Raw genomic sequence first — 22216 nt, forward strand, 5'->3', positions numbered from 1 at the left:
CGTTCTATGATATGCCTTGTACACATCACCCCTCGCTTTTTTCTTTCCCAGACCAGTCATGCTGGAGGGACAAGGGGAGAACAAGACTTCATTTGGGGGTAGCTCTTCAAAGACCAGGGCAGGAGCTCCCAAACGCTCTTCTTTGGGAACGTAACCCATCTCTGCAGGAAATCCAAACCAAACGCAGAAAGGGAACCATTACATCAGTCACCTCCCTGTACTTGCAAAGGCCAGAACCATAGTTCTCAGGGACCAAAAACTCAAAGAGACAAGCCCTGCGGCTTGGAGCTAACTCTAGACAATGAACTTCCTCCATGCATTGCAACTGGGGGGTGAACCGTCCACTCCCTAGTGGGAAAGCCGGAGATGCCCCTAATGAGTCTCTGAGCATCCCCCATAATCAAATTCACGGCCATTAAAAACACGTCACAGACTGTGAAATCTGGTCTTCCCCCGTGAAATCTGTTGTTTTGTGTACTTTTATCTTATACTATATAGCTTTCAAGGGGGAGGCCAGCGTTTCTTAAACTGTGGATCCCAACCCAAAAGGCGGTCATGGGGGGTGGATCACAAGGTTACTGTACGGGGGTCATGGTATTGCCACCCTTACTTCTGCACTGCATTCAGAGCCGGGTGACCGGAGAGCGGCGGCTGGTGGCCAGGCACCCAGCTCTGAAGTCAACGCCCCACCACCGCCAGCACAGAAGTAAGGGTGCAATACCATACCATGCCACCCTTTACTTCTGTGCTGCTGCCTTCCGAGCCGGGTCGCTGGAGACTGGCGGCTGCTGGTCAAGGGCCCAGTTCTGCAGGCAGCACAGAATCAGCGGTGGCAATACCACGACCCCCTACAATAACCTTGTGAGCCCCGGGAGCCCCTTTTGGGCTGGGACCTCTACAGTTACAAACCTGTGACATTTCAGATTTAGATATCTGAAATCATGAAATTTATGACTTTTAAAATGTATGCCATGTAATTGACCAAAGTGGACCGTGAATTTGGTAGGGCCCTACCCATAACGCCCTGGGCTGGTGGACATCTCCTTTGACCCTTTCATGTAGGCTGTGGGATCCAATGGGGGTTTCTCCAGGGTCCACATGATCCCCCAGCATACAAATGGCCAGATTCAGTCCCACTCAGCAGACCGAACCCCATGCATGTCTGGAGGGATTCTGCCTGGGGAGGGCAGCTTTAAACTCCGGCGGGGTTGCCACAGGAACCCTCTGGAGGAAGCTGATCAGTAGATGAGCATCCCCTGCCTGGCCTGGTTCCACCCCTTCCAGGACTGGCTCCACTCATGTATTGGTTGCATGGGACAGCTCCAGTCCCCATGCTAGGGCAGAGCTTGCCAGCAGCTTGTGCCTGGGGACTTTCCATTGCAGCCGTGGGTGACGCGGACCCCAGGACCGTCACAGTGGTCCAGTGAGGCACATTCCTTAGAGCCGGGAGGGGGAGGTTCCTGGTGGCTTGCACTGCTTTATTGGGCTGTGTGCTTCATGGAGACTGTGATACTCACACCAACGCATGAGCAGCCAGCCCCCAGCCATTCACAACCTGTCCCCAAGCCCTGCAGAGAACCGCCAGACAGCTCCTGAGACGAGACATTTCTGCCCTCCCTTGTCGCCTGTCCTGCTTTACCCAGGCCTCTCCTGTGAGGTCACTGGAAGAGCTGAGGGAAGGCTTTGCAGCTGATAGAAAGTCCCCACTGTGTAACGCCACACTGTGACAGGTGACGACTCTGCTGAGAGGGAGCAAACGGGGCACCAATTATGGAGGCAGCATGGTCTAATGGACAGAGCACAGGGCCACGTGTCTGGAGACCTGGGTTCTAACCCCAGCCCTACCATTGAGCTGCTGGGTGACCTTGGGCATATCATGTCTTTGTGCCTCTGGTTCCCTTCCAGTCCCTTATCTGCTTACATCGCAAGCTCTTCGGGCACATGCTGATCCCAAACTGTGTGTATATGCAGCACCCTGTTCTCAGTTGGGGCTTCTAGGTAAATTATAATCACATCTTGGGGACATTTACACTGAACTGCACTGAGGCCTGGACACATCTGTGCTGTCATATGGAGACAACTGCACCCAGAGGACAGCAGTGGGGGAGTGCCAACCCTTCCTCTCCTGCTCTTCGCTCTGGGTTAGCGATGGCAGGGTGGGGCTGGAAGGAGGCATTCAGTGGCAGTGCTTGGCAGAAATCAATGTGGGAGGTAATCCCCAAAGAGGAGAGACATGGGAGAGCCCTTTTATGCCTCATTAGTGGCCTATTTCCCTCCGACGGGCCTTAACCCAGTGCTGCTTGGAGCGTTTTTCTCCCAACAGGGTTCGGTGTCAACCGACGTTAAGGGATTAGGCTATTAGTGCGAGAGCCGTCGCAGTGCGCAGGGACCACACAGTGTGCACACGCCGCTCAGAGACCGACACGCGCTCGACCCTTATCGGACACCCCACCACACACACCCTAACTACAAAATTCTCTCAACAGCTTCAAAGGGACTTCGGGGCCTTTGCTCCTCTGCATTATATGTGTCAATTTGTGTTATTTGTGCCGAGACAGGAGACGAATCATTGTTCATTCCCAGCAGAGGAAGGCAGGGAGGTGGTGCAGGGCGAGGGGCTTCACATAGAATCATAGAATCATAGAATATCAGGGTTGGAAGGGACCTCAAGAGGTCATCTAGTCCAACCCCCTAGTGTCTTAGCACCCTCAGCTCCCAGTGAAGGCAATGGGCTCTCAGCACCTTGCAGGCTAGGACCTTAATGGCTCTAAGATACGGAACAACCTAGGTGAGCTTTATAAAAGGATTGTAAAGCAGGCAGAGGTTCACTCCCATGTGATTAAGACACATAACACCAGCTGGCTCTATTAGAGACAGCACTCGCTGTGCTATTTATCTGAATGTACAGGAATTAGAGTTTGAAGAGATGCTCATCGTCGACTGTGATGCAACTTATTTTTGAGCTGAGCATCTGACCAGTAAAAATCTGTGCTCCCTTTGGCACTCTCTGACTGATTGACTCCTTAGGTACCTGCTGCCTCCAGGGGGTATTCACACCAGTAGACAGAACATTACACAATGCCTAGACATTGCCTTCCTCTACAGCATGTGGGTGCAGTCACTTGCAGGGATTATCTGGGTGTTTCTCACTTAACCACTTCCCTGTCATTGCAGGGACCTCAAGCACCTGGTGCACCTTGGTCCCTCTTATTCTCTGCCTGTGGCACGTCATAGTTCAGTCTCCTGTGGGCAGTAATACTTTGTTCTCATTTCGGTTGTTGGGGGTGGTGTTGGTGGCCTGTCATACACAAGAGGTCAAACTAGATGATCTGGTGGGTCCTTCTGGCCTTGAACTTTAGGACTCTGTGACATCACTTTCTAGATAGACTGGCAGGACTTTTCTGCCAGGTATGGGCAACCTGGTTTGGAGCTGAACCAGCCCCAAGCAGTGTAACCTAGTCAGCGAGGCACATGCGTGAGGGTCAGAAATTCCTGACGGCAATACTGAGTCCCTAAATTCACTTCTCCTGATTCTGTTTTCAGTAATTATTTAAATAAATATATGAATAATAAAACATTGTATATAAAAAACCTCATCCTTCCTAAACCCTCGACTGGCACCTCATGGCCAATTGCTACAAACAGCCATTTCCAAGTGTCATGTACCAGGGACCCTGGGTGTGTTGGGTGGATTAAGATCGTATAGCCACACCCTGGCACACGCCAAACTCCGTGATTGCTATCCAGATATAGTGCAAAACTCTTCAGCGGGGACCAGCTGACTTAGGGAGAGGAGGGATTGGGATTTGCTTCGATGGCATTTCTATCACATTAACAGAAATCTAAAGCAGTTCTTCCTTTGTTTCTTTTTTTAAAACAACTCAAAAACAACATCTATTTATTGGGGAAAAACAACCCAGTTGAAACAAGAGAGAGACCAAAAGGAAGGAAAGCCTCATTTGTATTCTGCTTCTTTTTAATCTCCATTACCATAGTCGATCTCTGTAAATCGGGTAAGATTCCTATCGGGATATATTTGCTTGCTCTTGAGATGTAAGAGGGAAAGCTGATTAACATCAAACAACACACAAGTGAATGGAAGAGAGTTTTGTTCAGGCTGATGTATAATTACTTCCCCTTCTCACTGGCTGCTTTATATCCACCAGCCATAAAAGACTGGAGGGATTTCCTTGGTGAAAAGGATGGCTCTTTCTTTCTGGGTCTGTATTTTTCTCTCCCTTTCCATGTTTCTCCAAGTGCGATCTAGGCCCCATGACGCTAAGTGTGGACAAGCACGTAGTGAGACAGTCCCTGCCCTGAACAGTTTACAATCTAAACAGGCAAGACAGACAAAGAGCAGGGAAAAGGAGGAATTATTGTTTTATACACGTGCAATGGAGGCACAGACAGATTAAGGGACTGAGCCATGGTGACACATGGAGTTGGGGCCTGACCCTGGGCTCTCCTGAGTCCCTGTCCAAGTCCTTGACCACAAGAACATCCTTCCTCTTATTTTACACCCCTCACCACATTAGCAAAGCAATTAATCTCTCTCTCTTTCCTATTTCCTCGCCCTCTCTTGCCCCCAACCCCTTTTCTCTAAACATCAAAGCGTAGCTTAAGGAGTTTGGGGTGGGTTTCTCCTTGCATTCCCACTGCACTTGGGATGCACGCACAGGGAAATATCAAGTGAAAGTAGGGAGGTGGTATTAACTCTGTATACAGCACTAGAGAGAACATTATTGGAGTCCTGGTTTTGGTTTCCACACTTCAAAAAGGGTGAAGACCAACTGGAAAAGGTTCAGAAAACAGCTATGAGAATGATTTGAGGTCTGGAAAACCTGCTTTCTAGTGGAGAGACATAAGAAGTTCAGTCTACTTAGTTTATCCAAGAGAAGGTCAAGGGGGGACTTGGTCCTGGTCTGCAAGTACGTACGCAGGGAAGAGATTTCTGAGAGTTGACAGCTCTTCTGTCTATCAGAAAAAGGCAGAACAAGATCCAAGGGGTGGAAGCTGAAGCTAGACAAATTCAGGCTACAAACAGGCACAATTTTTTTAACAGTGTGTGTAACTAGCCATTGAAACAACTTACTTAGGGACATTCTCCATCACTTGAAGTCTTTACATCAAGACTGGAAAAAAGAGATGCTCTGACTCATGTCATGGGCTTGATGCAGGAACTGTGGCTCAGATTTTCTCTGGCCTGTGTTTTGCAGGCAGTCAGGTTAGATGAGGCCTTAAAGGCTATGAATCTTAGACTGATGTGGGGGAGTTCTGTAGTTTACTGGGGGGAAAAGTCTGGCTTTCCTTTTGAGAAACTGTGATAGAGCTTTACACTGAGTTTCTGCAATGCAAACCTTGATGCTAAACTCCTCAGCAGGGTAAATGGGAAGTGACTTTTCATGTGGAATACTTTTAAGAATGGATGTGAAGGGAGGAAGGGGCCACAATACTGAGATGCCGTGTGAACCGGCTCTACAACAGGATGGCTTTTGTAGAAGCTAGGGATGGAGCTCACCGAGTCTATCTCAACACTGGCCAATACAGGGTCATTCTCTTTGCTTTCTCCAGTCTAAAGCAATGGGGCTTGTCCCATGTTGCTTGGGAGACTGTTCCACAGGTGAATAGGTCCTCCAGTCACTAAGTTATACTCGATATGCAGCCTCAGTATTCCCCACTCCATTTCATCCTGTTTATCCTAGTTAGGAGCCGATATACAATAGTCACTGTTAAAAGCCAACACCTGGCCGCAGTTAACAGCACTGTGAAACTACTGCAGTATTACACTCAGAATAGGAAAACAACTGCAGTAAGGGATATAAACCTCATGCTTCAAGCCATAACCCAATCACTCTCAGGGGTCAGGAAGAAACTCTCCCTTGGGGTAGGTAAATCAATAACTACCTTCTGTAGGGTTTTGGTACATTTCTCTGAAGCAGCTGGTACAGGCCAACATCAGAGACAGTATACTGGGCTAGATGGAACTTGGGTCTGATCCATTATGGCAATTCTGATGTGTTCCTGCGAAATAACTGTGGTATCTCAGAAATCACAGTATGGCAACTTAGAGCAACTACTGGATATTTCATGGACATTCTGGAGATGATAATGACCAACGATCTTTGGAAAAGTTATCAGAATTTTTCCCGACCTCAACAATGCTTCTGTTCAGGGCTGGCTTGAGTTTTAGATTCCATATTCCAGGATGTTCTTATTTGCTTTGAATCAGCTGCTTCTCCTGTCCTTAACCCTTTAATTCCTATGCACCACTTAGGCACCACATTGGGAGCTACTCAAAGATGTCACTGATCTCTGGGTGTTTCTACATCAGGGAAATGACCTGCTACTGACCATGGATGTTAAAGAGGGGGCCACCCCAGCTTCTGCTCAATGGCTTGACAGCACCAGTCTGCTGAAATTCTTTGCTCACACACAGCTGATCTTCCTGGAGAGGCCTGCAGCTCCCCACCTGTCCTCATCCATCCCCATGCCTGCCCTCTTCACTTCCCCAGCCCTGACATCACATAGTTTCTCCCATTGCACAGCTGCTGGGCAGAGCTGCAGCTCCCATGTCAGGCACCTGGCGTGCCCCCTCCCTCGGTCTCCCACCGCCACATGTGTTGTCCCTGGGCACTGCTGCCCTCCAGTTCCATACCCCCATTTCCCCTGAAGTAGCTCGCCTCCTCTACTGCTCCTGCCCTGCCCCATTGCTCCATCTCCCTCACCAGCTGCCACTGCCCTTTATCTCCACTAATTATGCCAGAGTGGCTGCTCTGCCCCGCTCCCACTCTACCCCTCACCAGGGCCTCACCCCCACTCCGCGCCTTCCCGTCCCCGCTCTGCTCCCTCCCCACGCACCCGCTGCTCGCAGGGCCGCAGGGGTGGAGAGAAGAGGCGCAGCACAGGCGGGGCCACAGAGGACGAGACAGAGCAGGGGAGGGAAGAGGAGCAGCATAGGTGGGGCCTTGGCCGAAGAGGAGGAGCGGGGGCAGGAAGAAGGCAGGAAGAGGTGGAGCGTGGGCGGGAAGAGGTGGAGCGTGGGCAAGAAGAGGAGGAGCGGGGGAGGGAAGAGGCACAGCGTGGGCAGGGCCATGGGGGGTGGAGGGAAGAGGCGCAACACGGGCAGGGCCACAAAGAATGAGGCAGAGCAGGGGAGGGAAGAGACACAGCACGGGCAGGCCTTGGCGGAAGAGGAGGAGCGTGGGCGGAAGAGGTGGAGCGTGGGCGGGGCCTTGGTGAAAGAGGAGGAGCGGGGGTAGGAAGAGGTGGAGCATGGGCGGGAAGAGGTGGAGCGTGGGCAGGAAGGGAAGAAGCGGGGGCGGGAAGAGGCACAGCACGGGCGGGGCCTCGGTGAAAGAGGAGGAGCGGGGGTAGGAAGAGGGCAGGAAGAGGTGGAGCGTGGGCGGGAAGAGGTGGAGCGTGGGCGGGAAGGGAAGAAGCGGGGGCGGGAAGAGGCACAGCACGGGCGGGGCCTCGGTGAAAGAGGAGGAGCGGGGGTAGGAAGAGGGCAGGAAGAGGTGGAGCGTGGGCGGGAGGAGGTGGAGCATGGGCGGGAAGGGAAGAAGCGGGGGCGGGAAGAGGCGCAGCACGGGCGGGGCCTCGGTGAAAGAGGAGGAGCGGGGGTAGGAAGAGGGCAGGAAGAGGTGGAGCGTGGGCGGGGCCTCGGTGAAAGAGGAGGAGCGGGGGCAGGAAGAGGTGGAGCGTGGGCGGGAAGGGAAGAAGCGGGGGCGGGAAGAGGCACAGCACGGGCGGGGCCTCGGTGAAAGAGGAGGAGCGGGGGTAGGAAGAGGGCAGGAAGAGGTGGAGCGTGGGCGGGAAGAGGTGGAGCGTGGGCGGGAAGGGAAGAAGCGGGAAGGGAAGAGGCGCAGCACGGGCGGGGCCGTGGAGGGTGGAGGGAAGAGGCGTAGCATGGGCAGGGCCACAGAGGACTAGGCAGAGCAGGGGAGGGAAGAGGCACAGCATGGGCGGGGTCTTGGCGGAAGAGGAGGAGTGTGGGCAGGAAGAGGAGGAGTGTGGGCAGGAAGAGGAGGAGTGGGGGCGGGAAGAGGAGGGGCTGGGCCTTGGTGGAAGAGGAGGAATGGGGGCGGGAAGGGCCACCAGGGAAGAGGCAAAGTGGGGGAGGGAAGAGGCACAGCACGGGCAGGGCCTCGACAGAAGAGGAGGAGCGGGGGCAGGAAGAGGTGGAGCGTGGACAGGAAGAGGTGGAGCGGGGGTGGGAAGAGGCACCGTGTGGGTGGGGCCATGGAGGAAAAGGCAGAACGCGGGGGTGGGAAGAGGTGCTGCGTGGGCGCGGCCACAGAGGATGAGGCAGAGCAGGGGAGGGAAGAGGCACAGCATGGGCGGGGCCTCGGCAGAAGAGGAGGAGCGGGGGCGGGAAGAGGTGGAGCGGGGGCGGGAAGAGGAGGAGCGGGGGCGGGAAGAGGCAGGGCCACAGAGGAAGAGGCGGAGCGAGGGCAGGGCCTTGGGGTGGAGTGTGGGCGGGGCCTCAGTCCGTTGATGCAGAGCACCCTCCTATTTTTTGCCGTGGCGGCTCGAGCCCTGGAGCGCTGTGGCCTGTCTCCTGTGGCCTCATCGTACAGGAGATCTGGAACTCTGACCCTCTCCTCTTCTCCCTGGCAGCACTCGTTGCACGAACCGTAAACTAGCCAGGCAGTAACTTGGCTGTCACTACGTTACAGGGGACACATCTCCATTCCCCATTGCAAACCCTGCACACCAGTCATAGTCCTCCTCTGGAGCCGGAGCGGGCAGGAGGGGATGAGGTGTGCGGCACAAACACACACGCACAGATGGAGAGAGGAAGAGGAATTGCCCCCTCTCCATACGTCCTAAGCAAATGAAACGCGCGGAGCTGCGAGGCTGTGGGGACTTCACACGGGGAAGGCCGCAGCAGGAGCCTCTGCACTCTTGGCTGCCCAGTGCGGGAATGAGCTGGGCCCGGGACTGGGGAGGAGCATCGGTCGGATGGCAGAGAGGAGAGCGGAGGAGAGAAGCTGCGGCCAGGCAGAGGAGGCAGGACGGAGGGCACTGCTGCTACCTATTAACCGCAGTTTCAGCGTCAGCGAAATGCCAGCGTCCTGGGGCGGAGCACTGCAAGATCCTCTGAGAGAAGCACCACAGAAGTCAGGGGCGGGTTGCTCCGAGGGAGGTTTGGCTGAAGGCTGCAGGGGCAGAAAGGTCCCGGGTGAGAGCAAGAGAGGGAGAAGGATTTGGTGGCTCGGCTGAGGAAGGGCAGGGAGGAGTTGGTAGGCAGGGCAGATGGGTGGAAAGCAGCCCTGCGCCTAGGGGTGGAGGGCTGTTTTTGGAGGTGAGAGCAGTGGAGGTGGAGGGTAGGGAAGAAGGCCGGTGGAAGCTCAGAGGGAGGGCTGGAAGGCCCCCCCCAGAGGTTTGAGATGCCAGGGCCGTGCTGCAGTGGGTTCAGAGGTGCGTAGGAAGCTGTGAGCCTGGCTGTGGGGGATGGACACGGTGGGACACAAAAAGCATATTGCGAGCTCCATTTGCAAGCTCATTCTGCCGTGCTGTGAGCACAGGCCGCCCGCAGTGTTCTCTTTGCAGGAACCCGAGCACTGCAGTTTGGGGGTGGCTGTTAGTGTAACCTCGGCCTTTGTGGAGTTGGTGCCCAAAGAATGCGGCCATCGGACTGGCAGCAGATGGAGAGTACCACTGAGGCTTACTGAACATACATCATCCTGAACCAACATCAGTGTGGCCACTTGCCCTGGTCTGGAGCTCAGATCTCACGCCCTCACTCGGCACCACAAATGCCGCCCCCACCCTCCCCCACGGTCTGTCTCCTCCCACCTTGTTTCCTTTATTCTCTTCACACACACATGGTCCTGTGTGAGTCACAGCCAGGCCCACACATGATCTGCCAGCTATCCCTGCACACCATGCCTCCCAACCCTTGCCTGAGGAGATGTTGGTCCAGCAAGGCTGTGTCCCTCTGGCAGTACAAATGGCAATTGTCCAACTGGCAGCAGCCTGGCCACTGATCTTCTGGAAGACACTTTCCCCAGCAGATCCCAGGGGCTCCTGTAGGCTCCGCTGCGCTGAGCACTTACCAGTGTCTTGTAGTCAATCTGCTGCCGGATGAGCTTGTCCTCGCTCAGCGAATAGCGGGCTTCCCCAGTGATGGAGTCAATGGGGCCCTTTTCCATCTGCTGTTTGATGGCACAGAAGAGGGAGAACAACGGCTCGCCAGCGCATTCCTGCCCGGAGACACGAGGGAGGGAAACCGGGTGATGTCCGATGCCGCAGATCATCGGTTCCTACCTGCCAGCTTCCCAGGCCAGGAGCTCAGTTCCCCCAGGCCTCACCCACCACCCAGCACAAGCCCAGCCCTAAAGGGGGGACCGTCTCCTGCTGGGCTTTGGAGAGCGGAGGAGAGAAGCTGCGGCCAGGGTGACTCTAGCCTGCATCCTCTCTGCTCCCGCCCACTCGCCTCTTCTCTCCTTCCTTTCCATTCCCCAACCTCTCACCCCTTTCCCATTCATTCCCACCCTCCTCCGACTGCTGCTCTCTCCCTGACACTTCCATCCAACTCCTTCGTTTTCCAATTTCAAACCGCTCCTCCCTTCCCCTTCGCACCCTCCGCTCCCTTCCATCTCCTCTCCTCCACAATCTCATCCCCCTCTACCTTCCCTGCACTGCTTCCCCTCCCTTCCCTCTACCATCCCCTCCCTCACCTCTACCTTCCCTGCACTGCTTCCCCTCCATCCCCTCTACCTTCCCCTCCACCTTCCCTGCACTGCTGCCCCTCTGCTCTAGCAGTCTGTCCCAAATCAATGAGCTAGATCACCATCCTCTAGTGTAAATCCTGGAGAAAACAAGTTAATAATCCAAAGCAAAGTGGCCCCTTTCTCACCTACTACACCTGTCTGCCGCTTAATTAGCTAATCTGCCTGCCCTATATTGCTCCCATGTGCTGTCTAGTGCCCTTATCAGGCTGGTGTTTAGGCTAAGGCAGGAAGACAAGAAGCTGAGGTGGGGGAAAATATATCTTATAAAAAAAGAGCTTTAGTGAGTCACAGCGTTTGAACCGCTCTTTTCATCTGAAAATGGGAGTTTGGTACTAGGAGCTACTGAAATTACCTTCCAGGGACCTTCCAGACCTTCCCGCTAGGAGAGTTTGTGCATCGGGGGTGGCTGGCTGGCTCAGGGGAATGGCATTGGGATACAGAGCCTTTTGCCTCCAGCTGGTCAGTCCCCATCCTGCCCAGGAGTGGCTGGAAGGATGAGGAATCTGACGTGTGCTGGAAAGTTCAGGTCCATGTCTGAAGTTCAAGTGGGTTCTGTCTCTAGGGTGGTGGCCCAGGTGAGGCACAGGGGGATCTCAGAAGGCAACATCATAATGAGCACCTCTGCTGGCAGTCTCAGCATGGGAACCAAGGCTACAATACCATCTCCTCCTCCCTAGTGACTTCAGGGCTGGTGTCTTGGACACTGAATGCCTTGACCACCTACAGAGCACACAAGGTTCCACTGCATCAGCCCTACTCGAGAGGAAACCCTGTTAGGGGTGGGACTGAAATTCATACTCCATGGCCCTCTCGTTCCTGACAATTCTGCAGGTGAGGGTGCCAGTGACATGGACAGAGAACCAGACTGAGAACCGCCAACTCCTCCCACCTAGACCAGCTGTCAGAAACGGCTTTCTGTCTGTGCTGTGCTCAGGACTAGAAGGAGAGGCTCCAGGCTATCATGGCTGCAGCATGCTCCCCTCCTGCCCTTTGGAAGGGTCTAAGCCCAGGGTGAAGAAGGTCTGGCGAGGATCCTGGTATGAGAGTTACCAAACAAGCCATGGTGGCTGCTCTTTGGCCCAGATTAAGGCAAAGTGCCGAGACAGACAATCTTCTCCTGCCTTTGAAAACCAGGATACAGTAAGGTCTTCTCGTCACCAGCCACTGGATCCAGAAGGTCCCGCCAGTGAGGATAAGGGTCTGGTGGGGTCACAGCTGCACTCTGAACGGGCTGTGATAGCACACAGCCTGAGCTTTCTGCTGCAATGTGCTCCTTCCCCTGCTCACGGGGTCCCCGTCCTTGCAGAAACACCCCTCAGGGACCCATCTCGTGTACCCTGCCGACAAAGAGAAAACCTGCCAGCCAGCTGCTCTGAGCAGCGTTCCCTCCTCCTGACCTCTTCTTGGTCTCACCCAGCCCTCACGCCTTCCTACTGCCCCTTTCCCGCAGCATTCAGAAGTAAGTGCCTTGCAGCAGGCCTGTCCTTTCTCACATGTCTGGAAAGTGCCCAGCACAGATTGGCCACCCCCACCACCAAAGCATCCATGAGTGATGTGGTCTAATGCCTAGGTGGGCCACCTCCTCTCACCTTGAGGAACTTGTACAGCAGGAAGGTGAACCAATTAGTGAGCATCTTCTCTGCCACAGACTCCGTCCTACAATCACCCCCGGAAGCAAAAAGAGAATGGGAGATGGTTAGTCGTGCTGATCAGACTGAAGGAGCTTACTGCTGAGTGTAAGAGGTGTCTGAGCAAGTCAGGGCCAAGCACAGGAGAGCACAGGGATGAAAGCAGCTTGCCGTCCCCTTACTGAAGCAAAGTGCAGGGCATTGGTTATTACTGGGATGAGCAAACCAGACTGGACTAAATGAAAAGCAACTGGAATCTTTTCCCACCCACCAAAATGACCGCAAATCCAGGTTTGGGAAAGCCTGGATTAACTTCTCTCCCACCACACGCCATGCCCTGCACTTTCTGGCTTGGATTGAAATTGCCTGAATACTATGTGAGATATCACACACACAAGGATATCCTGGAAATGTCCAACTGGGAGGGCTCCAGGGGCCAAGTGCCCCATGTGTGTAGCTCCAGGAAAGTCACTGTCTGGGTTGTCCATAAGATTCTGATTACCCATCAGGAAGAAGGAGAGTCTGTGAGACTTTGGGCAAGTCACTTAGCCACTCTGTGCTTCCCCAGCTGTACAGTGGGGCTCATAGCACCACCCTTCCTCCTGGGGCCTTTGAGAAGAAACACATTAAAGATTGTGAAGTGCTCAGACACTGCGGTGATGGGGGCCAAATAAATCCCTAAGATGGATCCAAACCAGTGGAGGAAATTCACCTGTCGCTGATTATCAGGGCAGCTGGATCTGTTGACTGTGTTGCGGCCAATAAAAGGCCTCTTCAGAATTGTGAGGCAAGTCCTGGGGCTCTCACTCTGTTACTAGTCGGTCCATATGCAAGCAGAACCCATGCTGACTCTTCAGTGGGAGCTCTGCCGGGGTAGGGACTGAGTCAAAACCTCAGCGCCAGATTCTGACGCCAGTTAGACCGGTATGAACCCAGAATAACTCCAGCACGGTTAGGGATGCTCAGCTGGGTCTCTGTGTGGTCCCTTTCTGTCCATTGTTTGGACACACAAGTTTGCTGAACCAACAAAATTTCCTTGTCTCTCTTGATGCGGCCTCTTTGCTCTTGGTGTTCCTCATTGCCCCACGACAGTTTCCTTTGGTTTCTAGCTAGTTTTGCTTCCTGCTTTTCATGCCTAAGCAAGATGCGGGGGGTCTGGATGGCAAACATAGCAGGGGAGTGGGTTTGCATTTTTGTTCCTGTGTCTTTATATTCTGGAAGCAGCCTCCATTCAAACCAGAGCCCCATTGGACTAAATGCTGTGCAAACACACATTAAAGATCTCCCTTCCCTGAAGAGCCTGTTTTAGATTTAACACTGTCCCCATTTGAATGTCTCCGTTCCCATGAATACCTCTCGCCTTGCCAAGGGGGGGTGAAAGCAGGCCCTAAATTCCAGGCTCAGTCTGACCTGACCATGTCCCTTTTAAAATTAAACCCCTCCTGTATTGTAATAACAAGCCCTTGCCAGCCTCAGAGTCTAGTTTGGGAACTCCCCAGTGCCTTTTCTGTATTTCCTTTCCCACTGCCACTGGCTGTCCAGGTGGCTGTGTGTGCAGATTTCCCCCTTTCTAATCAGCCTGATTTGCCCATCCACTTCATTCAGTGATTGCCACTAGCCTGTCGGTTGGTTGCTGTGTCCCACATGACCCATGATCATGGAGTGTCATGCAGCCTGGTGCTCACATGACCTGTGTTCATGGCACATAGAATCAGAGAATATCAGGGTTGGAAGGGACCTCAGGAGGTCATCTAGTCCAATCCCCGCTCAAAGCAGGACCAATCCCAAATTTTTGCCCCAGATCCCTAAATGGCCCCCTCAAGGATTGAGCTCACAACCCTGGGTTTAGCAGGCCAATGCTCAAACCACTGAGCTATCACACCCTGATGCCTGCTGCTCCCTGAGTTTCAAAGGCCCTGGTGCTGCAGCACAAAGATGGCCTGATGCTCACAGAGCATCCTGTGGCCTGGTGCCTCGCGAGTGTCGTGCAGCGCACAGCTTGTGGCATGGCTCAGTGCCCACACTGCACCACATGGCCTGATGGTGCAGCCTGCTGTGCACCCTGGGGCAGTGTCCATCCTGCATTATATGGCCCAGCCCTGAAGCCCAATGTCACCAATCCAGGTCCACATCGATAAAGAAAACCACATGACGTGTTGGCCAGCTCTGGGGATCCTGACGCCTCTTTATTCAGTTATGGATCTAGCACCTGCAGGACTGTCACAGAGATGCTGCAATGGGATTTTACCAGCTAGCACCAGATAGGAAACCCCCTCCGACCGTCTCCTTCCTCCCGGCAGACATGCTGACCCAGACCGTGGAGGCTCACTGGCACCTCTCAGGACTTGGCAGCCACAGCAGGGATCTAGAATTTGCATCCCGGTGCTCCTAAAGTCAGTGCTTGAATGGAGATGCAGTCCCTATCACTGGAGCTGAAGGAGACTCTTCATTTGCTCATATCGGAACAGGGACTGTGACACATAGCTGAGCAGTTCTGGTGCCATCTAGTAGTAGGCAGTGAGGCACATACACTAACCTAGGGGTTGTCAAACATCTGGCTCATGGGTGGGTATTTATATGTCCTGCATGACATACTTAGATCATCCTGCTTTCATTTTAAAAAATGAAGTCAGTTTCTAGCTCTTGTGGCTGCAGAAACAACCTTCTAGATGTGACCTGAGTTTAAGCGAAGCAGGAAGGACTGCCTGAGTCTGCAAGCAGCCTGAAACAATGACTCATCATCTGATTGGACGATCAACTTTAAACCCCAATGGTGACACCTCAGTATCAACATTATCTATTTACTCACTGATTATTTTAGTGCTTGGGGAGGACCAAGAGTGGGAGCTGCTGCTGAGAAGGAAATTCAGGGAAGGGGAGAGGACCAAAGAGAGGAGGATGCTGCTAGTAGGGGGGCAGCTGTGTGCACACCCTACCCAGGAAATGCTTTGCTGCCAGATGGTGACTCACCTCCTCAGCAGCAGCTTGGGGTGGTTTTTGCTCTCCAAGTTCTTGTCAATGAGGTCAGCCAGGAGCTGCTTGAGGACATCAGTGGCATACTCCAGTTTGCTCTGCAGCACGGTCATGATGAGCGAGGCCACATTGCCACGGTCCCGCATGGAGAAGCTGCGCTGGGACTCCAGAGTGCGGATGAAGGACAGCAGGAACACCTTGTTGTTGATGAGCTGGGCAAAGAGCTTTAGGCCCTTCTCTACCCGCTCCTGCCGATAGCCAGGGACCTGGGGAAAAGAGAAAAATGGGGAAAAGAGAAAAATGGCTTCCTTCATATTCAAGCCACCATAGGCCCCGACTCTGCAGATGCTCTGGGGCTCAAGCTCCCACGGGAAAAAATAGGGAGTGCCCAGCACCCACCAGCCACAGTGGGTCCGGCCCCCAGGGCTGCCCACTGATCAGCTATTTGGTGGGCCTAGGGGTGGCCAGGGGAGCAGCAAGCGGCTGGCAGGAGGCGCTGGGGGAGAGGGGTTCCAGGGAGGGGGCGGAGTGGGGGCAGGGCCTCAGGGGAGGGGGGTGAATGGGGGTAGGGCCTCAGGGTGGAGCGGGGGGGTGGAGCACCCCCAGGGGGAAAAAAAGCCAGCTCCGGTGCAAGCCACTAACTCTCCCCTATCAGTCACTGCTTCGTGGAATGGGGCTTGCTGTGCGAAGCAAGGGTTCCATGGCCTGACAAGGTCACGCTGCAACAATGTACAGCATTGTAACGAGGGGCCAGGCCATGCCCGCTACTACTAACCCGCCCCTACCCAGGCACTCCACCCCATTGCCACTTGGTTCCTGCCAACTGTGACACTAAACACACCTGTATTCACACCCTCCACACAAATACTCTTTGTACAAAATACGCCTGGCAAGATATCAATAGAAAACTATCAAGTATAGCTCAGTGGTTTGAGCATTGGTCTACTAAACCCAGGGTTGTGAGCTCAATCCTTGAGGGGGCCATTTAGGGATCTGGGGCAAAAATTGGGGATTGGTCCTGCTTTGAGCAGGGGGTTGGACTAGATGATCTCCTGAGGTCCCTTCCAACCCTGATATTCTATGATTCTGCATCACTGATCATTAATATTCTTGCATCAGGTACGTACATGATGGGTATTAAGAGTTGTGAATATATGCTGGCATAATAACTGAAGTGTGTGTGAACCAGCTATGTCAGGGGGAGTTGTTAAACGGGTCTATCCCAAATAAAGGAATGTGTGTTTACCTCAATTTACATATAACCAGTGAACAGACCCATCAAGCTAATGTGAGGTGGAGGCAAACCTCACACTGACAAGTGGGGGAGGAAACAGGATGGAGTGTACATCCAGCAGGAGAGAGGAGCTTGGGCTGGGTTTCACTTTTCAGAAGACTCCATTTCAAAGGTTTCCTGATCTATAAAGACAGGGGGGGGTTTGAACCTAAAGTGATACGCAACTGAATCAACTGATTGTAGACAATATTCAGAGGTGAAAGTAAGCTGGTACGCCCCGGTACGGCGTACCAGCAAGAGCCGGTGCACCGTACTGGGGCAGTCCGGCTTCCCCAGGGGGCAATTTAAAGGGCCTGGGGCTCCCAGCAGTGGCTGGGGCCCCAAGGCCTTTAAATTGCCTCCAGAACCCCACTGCTGGAGCCCTGGGGTAGTGGCTGTGGGGCTCCGGTGGCTATTTAAAGGGCCCGGGGCTCCCCTGCTTCTACCGCCCCGGCCCTTTAAATAGCTGCCGGAGCCCCGCCGCCACTATTCCAGGGCTCCGGGGGCTGTTTAAAGGACCGGAGAGGTAGAAGCAAGGGAGCCGCAGGCTCTTTAAATAGCCCCCGGAGCCCTGGGGTAGCGGCTGCAGGGCTCCGGCAGCTATTTAAAGGGCCAGGGCTCCAGCTGCCTCTGCCGCCCCAGTCCTTTAAATAGCCGCTGGAGCCCTGCCACTTCCCCAGGGCTCCAGCAGCTAATTAAAGGACTGGGGCAGTAGAAGCAGGGGAGACCCGGGCCCTTTAAATAGCCCCCGGAGGCCTGGGCTGCTGCTGCTACCCCGGTGGGGGGGAGAAGAAGGAGGAGGACTTACCTCACAGGGCACTTACCTTACCTTACCAGTAGAAGGGTGGGCTGGGGCTGGCTCTGACCCCCCTCAGCCCCGCTCCTACCGCCCTAGGCCCCTCCCCTTCCCCAGTGTACTGGTAAGTCACTCAACTTACTTCCATCCCTGACAATATTACTGTATTGTACAAGTATCTAGAGTGAGGCCTTTTCTGAAAGCTAATGAAGCATAATGAGTAATAAATACCATGTGAAATGTCTGTATTAACCCTATGTAAGGAATTACGGCTACTCATTGATATTAGGCTGCACAGTATGCCCAGACTGGAGGGGATGTCACCGCTCTGTGGAATTAGAAACAATGGAAGCCCCATTTACACAGTGGGGATCGGAAGCCCACAGGAAGGGAAGAACAGCCTCTTGAAACGAAGTCATTTAACTTTGGAAGATATAAGCAAGGACAGACACCATCTTTGGCATCCATCACTAAGCAGACAGAAGATGGCAGAGCTCTTGCGTGCTGAGAAAGATGAGTCCTCAACCAAGGTGGGGTTGAAGTCTCTGGAACTGAATATAGGTGAGAAACCTGCTTAGGCAAAGGTCTTTCACCTACGAAGACAAGGGAAGTCAACACCTTGTATTTCTGTGGAAGGTCTGGACTGAGGGAATCAGCCATGGCTGGGAAGAAGATGGACTGGTGAGAGAAACCACCTGGAACAAAGCCTGTATCTTGCTAGATTAAATATTAGACTTTTAACAGCGTATTTTGTTTTGTTTTACTTGTCACTCTCTCTCCCTTCATTCCTTACACATGAGCTCACGTCATCCTATGTACATTTTGTTACCAAATTAATTTCATTTCTACCAGCTATCCATTCCATGCTATGTTTAAAGGGGAGGGTGTATCTACCCACGTGAAGTTAATAAGCTGTGATGTCCTTTCCTGCAGCAGCCCCTGCTACTCCAGTTCAGACTGATTGTACTCCTCCAGCCTTCCCCTTTGCACGCACTGTTGTTACAATCCAGCCCCCACTCCAGTTCGCCGACCCACCTCAATCCTCACCTATCACAGTGACTATTCCAATCCTGCCCCCTTCACAGAGCTCCGCCAGTGCCCCAGTGCTGATTTTCAGCCTCCCCTCCCCATGTAATTCCATTCCTGGGCTCCTACACACAGCTCAGCCGATAAACCTGAATCCTGATGACATGCATAATCCCTGCTAGTCTAGTCCTCGTGCATGTTCCTGTATGGAGCCATGCCGAATTGCATTTTCCATTCCCCACCCCATGCCATGGTCCCGGCCCGGGTACTAGACAAAGATCCCATGCTCATTTCCACACATCACCTAAACCCTGAATGGCAGCTTCCCAGGAGCTGCCTTACCTCCTGGACAGCCGTTCTGCCAGGTGCCCGGCTGCAGGATGGAGCATCAGTGCTGTTGACTGACGGATGGACTGAGGTCTCGGCTTTGACGCTTCCAGATTTTGTGTTTAACTGCCTCACTGTCAACTCTTTTAGAGTCGTAAATTTTTTTGTAGAGATTACAGACTGCAAAACTGTCTGTAAGCAAAAACCAACAAACAAGCACAACCCTTCACCCCTACCAGTGAGGAAATAATTAGCTTGCTTGCATGTTTAATGCTGGCTAATCCCATGGCAATTTTGGAGCAGCATAAAGTTTATTTCAGCTGTGTCTGGAAGTAGTTAATTAGTTAAAAAGGTGGTGAATGAGAACCTGCTCTGAATAGGCCCCGTGCTGGGGCCTTTTCCCAACTGGTACCTTCACCGGGCTGGCAAGGCTTGGTGTCTGTTTTTTTCATTCACTTTAACTCTTTCTCGGCACTAGAAAGAAGGTAGCAGAAAAGACCCTGCTCTGGCTTCTTTAGCAAAGCAGATTGGCAGTGGAAGTGCTGCTGTCGTCTACGAGGTGGAAGAAACGTGCCTGGATTTGAGTGATGGGGCAACAGAGCCAGAGGTCCAAGGGGTCAGAAGAAATGGTTTGATTTCTGAGCGCTGGAAGGTTTGGTTGGCTGCAATGCACTTGGGAAAAGCCCCCACTCTCTGTGTATGTGTGTATATGGGAGCAGGCACTCAGTGCATTGGATGGGCCAATTTCTGTTCTAGTCCACTGGTGTTTGCTAGTGTAAATGAGGGCAGAATTTGGCCCTAGGTATGCAAGCAGCTCTGTGTGTACGCAAATGCATTGTTTGTGGGAAACTGTTTATTCTATAAAGCCAAATGAGGAGAGCTTGGGGAGAGCAGGACAAGGCCCAGGGTACGACTGTGCTCCGGGTACATGGTTGTCCCACGCTCACCATTGAAAGCAACGTCTGCCACTGGTTACCACAAAGTAGCATCCGAGCTGCATCACTACTTCCCTTTCCTGACTGGGGAGCAAGGAACAACTGTCCTCCCTGATACCTTTCCCAGGAAGATGCTGGCAAATAAGAAAGCCTGAACGGTCACTGCTCTATGCAGGCGTGTTTCTCTAGCGTTAGCAGAATTTCAGTCCTCATGAAGGACTGAAGACGGAAGAATCCAATGCACCGCTACAGACTAGGGGCCGAATGGCTAGGCAGCAGTTCTGCAGAAAAGGACCTAGGGGTGACAGTGGATGAGAAGCTGGATATGAGTCAGCAGTGTGCCCTTGTTGCCAAGAAGACCAATGGCATTTTGGGATGTATAAGTAGGGGCATAGTGAGCAGATCGAGGGACGTTCCCCTCTATTCGACATTGGTGAGGCCTCATCTGGAGTACTGTGTCCAGTTTTGGGCCCCACACTACAAGAAGGATGTGGATAAATTGGAGAGAGTCCAGCGAAGGGCAACAAAAATGATTAGGGGTCTAGAACACATGACTTATGAGGAGAGGCTGAGGGAGCTGCGATTGTTTAGCCTGCAGAAGAGAAGAATGAGGGGGGATTTGATAGCTGCTTTCAACTACCTGAAAGGGGGTTCCAAAGAGGATGGCTCTAGACTGTTCTCAATGGTAGTAGATGACAGAACGAGGAGTAATGGTCTCAAGTTGCAGGGGGGAGGTTTAGATTGGATATTAGGAAAAACTTTTTCACTATGAGGGTGGTGAAACACTGGAATGCGTTACCTAGGGAGGTGGTAGAATCTCCTTCCTTAGAGGTTTTTAAGGTCAGGCTTGACAAAGCCCTGGCTGGGATGATTTAACTGGGAATTGGTCCTGCTTCGAGCAGGGGGTTGGACTAGATGAACTTCTGGGGTCCCTTCCAACCCTGATATTCTATGATTCTATGATTCTATGAAGGGGAGGAGTGAGAGCACCAGCTACGTCCAATTACTCTTTAGTCCAGGGTAGAGCCTGTGCCAGCTTCCCCTACACAGCTCTGCCAATGCACCTCCGCCCTGGCCTTCCCTGCTAGCCCATGCCTGGACCTTTCCAAAGCACAGAGCCTGCCAAGATTGCCAGAGAGCTCTGCCAACGCACCCCTCAGACTTGGCCTGCAGCACGCCCCAGCTATCCCAGCCCAGGTCTCCCTGGAGCAGAGCTTGGCTGCTGTGCCAAACTCCAAAATGTTTTTTGCAATGTGGACAGATGTTCACCTGGGACTATTATAAGGCTCAGCACACTCATTCTCACCAGTGATGTAATGCACTGAACCAACCCGCAGCCTCCTGGGACACTGCTGCTCATCCGCACAACAGGGAGGTTCCCTGGGCAGAAAAAGACCAGGAGAGCTGAGCTCCCTCCAAACCCAGGGTGCGTTTGAAGCTGAGCACTAACGTGGCAAATTTGTTATCCCATCACAAAGAGCAATGCAGTTACAGAGCATGTTTTACATGTTAAAAATATATCTTCTCTCGGTGCTGCCAATCCTTTCTGAAAGTACTGCCATACATCCCAGGTGTGCCACGCCCATGGACAGCGCAGACATCCCGGGTATGCCGTGCCCCTGGGCAGTGCAGACATCCCGGGTGTGACGTGCCCACAGGCAGTGCAGACATCGTGGGTGTGCCGTGCCCATGGGCAGTGCAGACGTCCTGGGTGTGCCATGCCCATGGACAGTGTAGACATCCCAAGGGCCACTGTGCACATGGGCATCACAGAAGTCCTGGAAGACACCATAGACTCGGGTAGTGCAGAGGTCCCTGAGAAGCATCATAAAGGGCCAGTGTGTCCATGGGCAGTGCACTTGCCAGGGAATGCTGCAATGCCATGGAAGGGTATGTGGATCTGCCTCGGGTCCCATCCCTAGTGTTTGTTCATTGAAAAAGTCCAGAGCACACTCCAGCAGGAAGAGGACCCAATCCCATGAGAAAGTTAATGCAGTGGAGACAGACAGACAGACACACACACTCCCTGGCACTCTTCAATATGGACACACCACTCATCCCACCACTGGTGGAACGCTCCCATTTTTCCAGGTCTCCCCACTGTGAGCCTGGCATACGGGCTCATCCAGGAAACCCACCATTATTTCAGCTGTTGCAGAGCAGCATCCCAGTGAGCTGATGTGGTGTCTTTATGCTGCATCAATACAGATTAGGTTGTGTCACAAGGCAGTGACCTCGCTCATGTCACTCACAGAGTCACGGTACTGTGAGGGTGTCTCTTCCATTCCAGACAGAATGGGGAGGCAGGGGCCAAGCAGGCAGCCAGAGGGAGGAGATGGTCATTGTTCTTGCTTACCTCCAGATCCCTCAGGACAGGGTGGTCTTCAATGCCAGGGAAAAGCACCCTCATGGTATAGGTGCGGTAATCAAGGAAGGGGATGCCAGCGCCATCCAAGTCGCTCGTCAGCTCGTGAATGTCTGTCTGAAGCTCTGCAAAAGCTGAGACAAAGAAACCCATC

General features: G+C 53.2%; 1 protein-coding gene across 1 annotated transcript in view; it reads right to left on the reverse strand.

Moving 5' to 3' along the window:
- Positions 1-22216, reverse strand: part of PLXNA4 (plexin A4) — a 578455-nt gene that overhangs the window by 52438 nt on the left and 503801 nt on the right. Inside the window, exons 20-23 of the mRNA XM_073328857.1 lie at positions 22054-22196; positions 15338-15606; positions 12329-12395; positions 10062-10208 (exon numbers count right to left, since the gene is read on the reverse strand). Coding sequence (XP_073184958.1) covers positions 10062-10208; positions 12329-12395; positions 15338-15606; positions 22054-22196 — 626 coding nt within the window. The remainder of the gene's footprint in view (positions 1-10061; positions 10209-12328; positions 12396-15337; positions 15607-22053; positions 22197-22216) is intronic.

Source organism: Lepidochelys kempii, chromosome 1 (genome assembly GCF_965140265.1).
Source record: "Lepidochelys kempii isolate rLepKem1 chromosome 1, rLepKem1.hap2, whole genome shotgun sequence".
Lineage (NCBI taxonomy): Eukaryota > Metazoa > Chordata > Testudines > Cheloniidae > Lepidochelys > Lepidochelys kempii.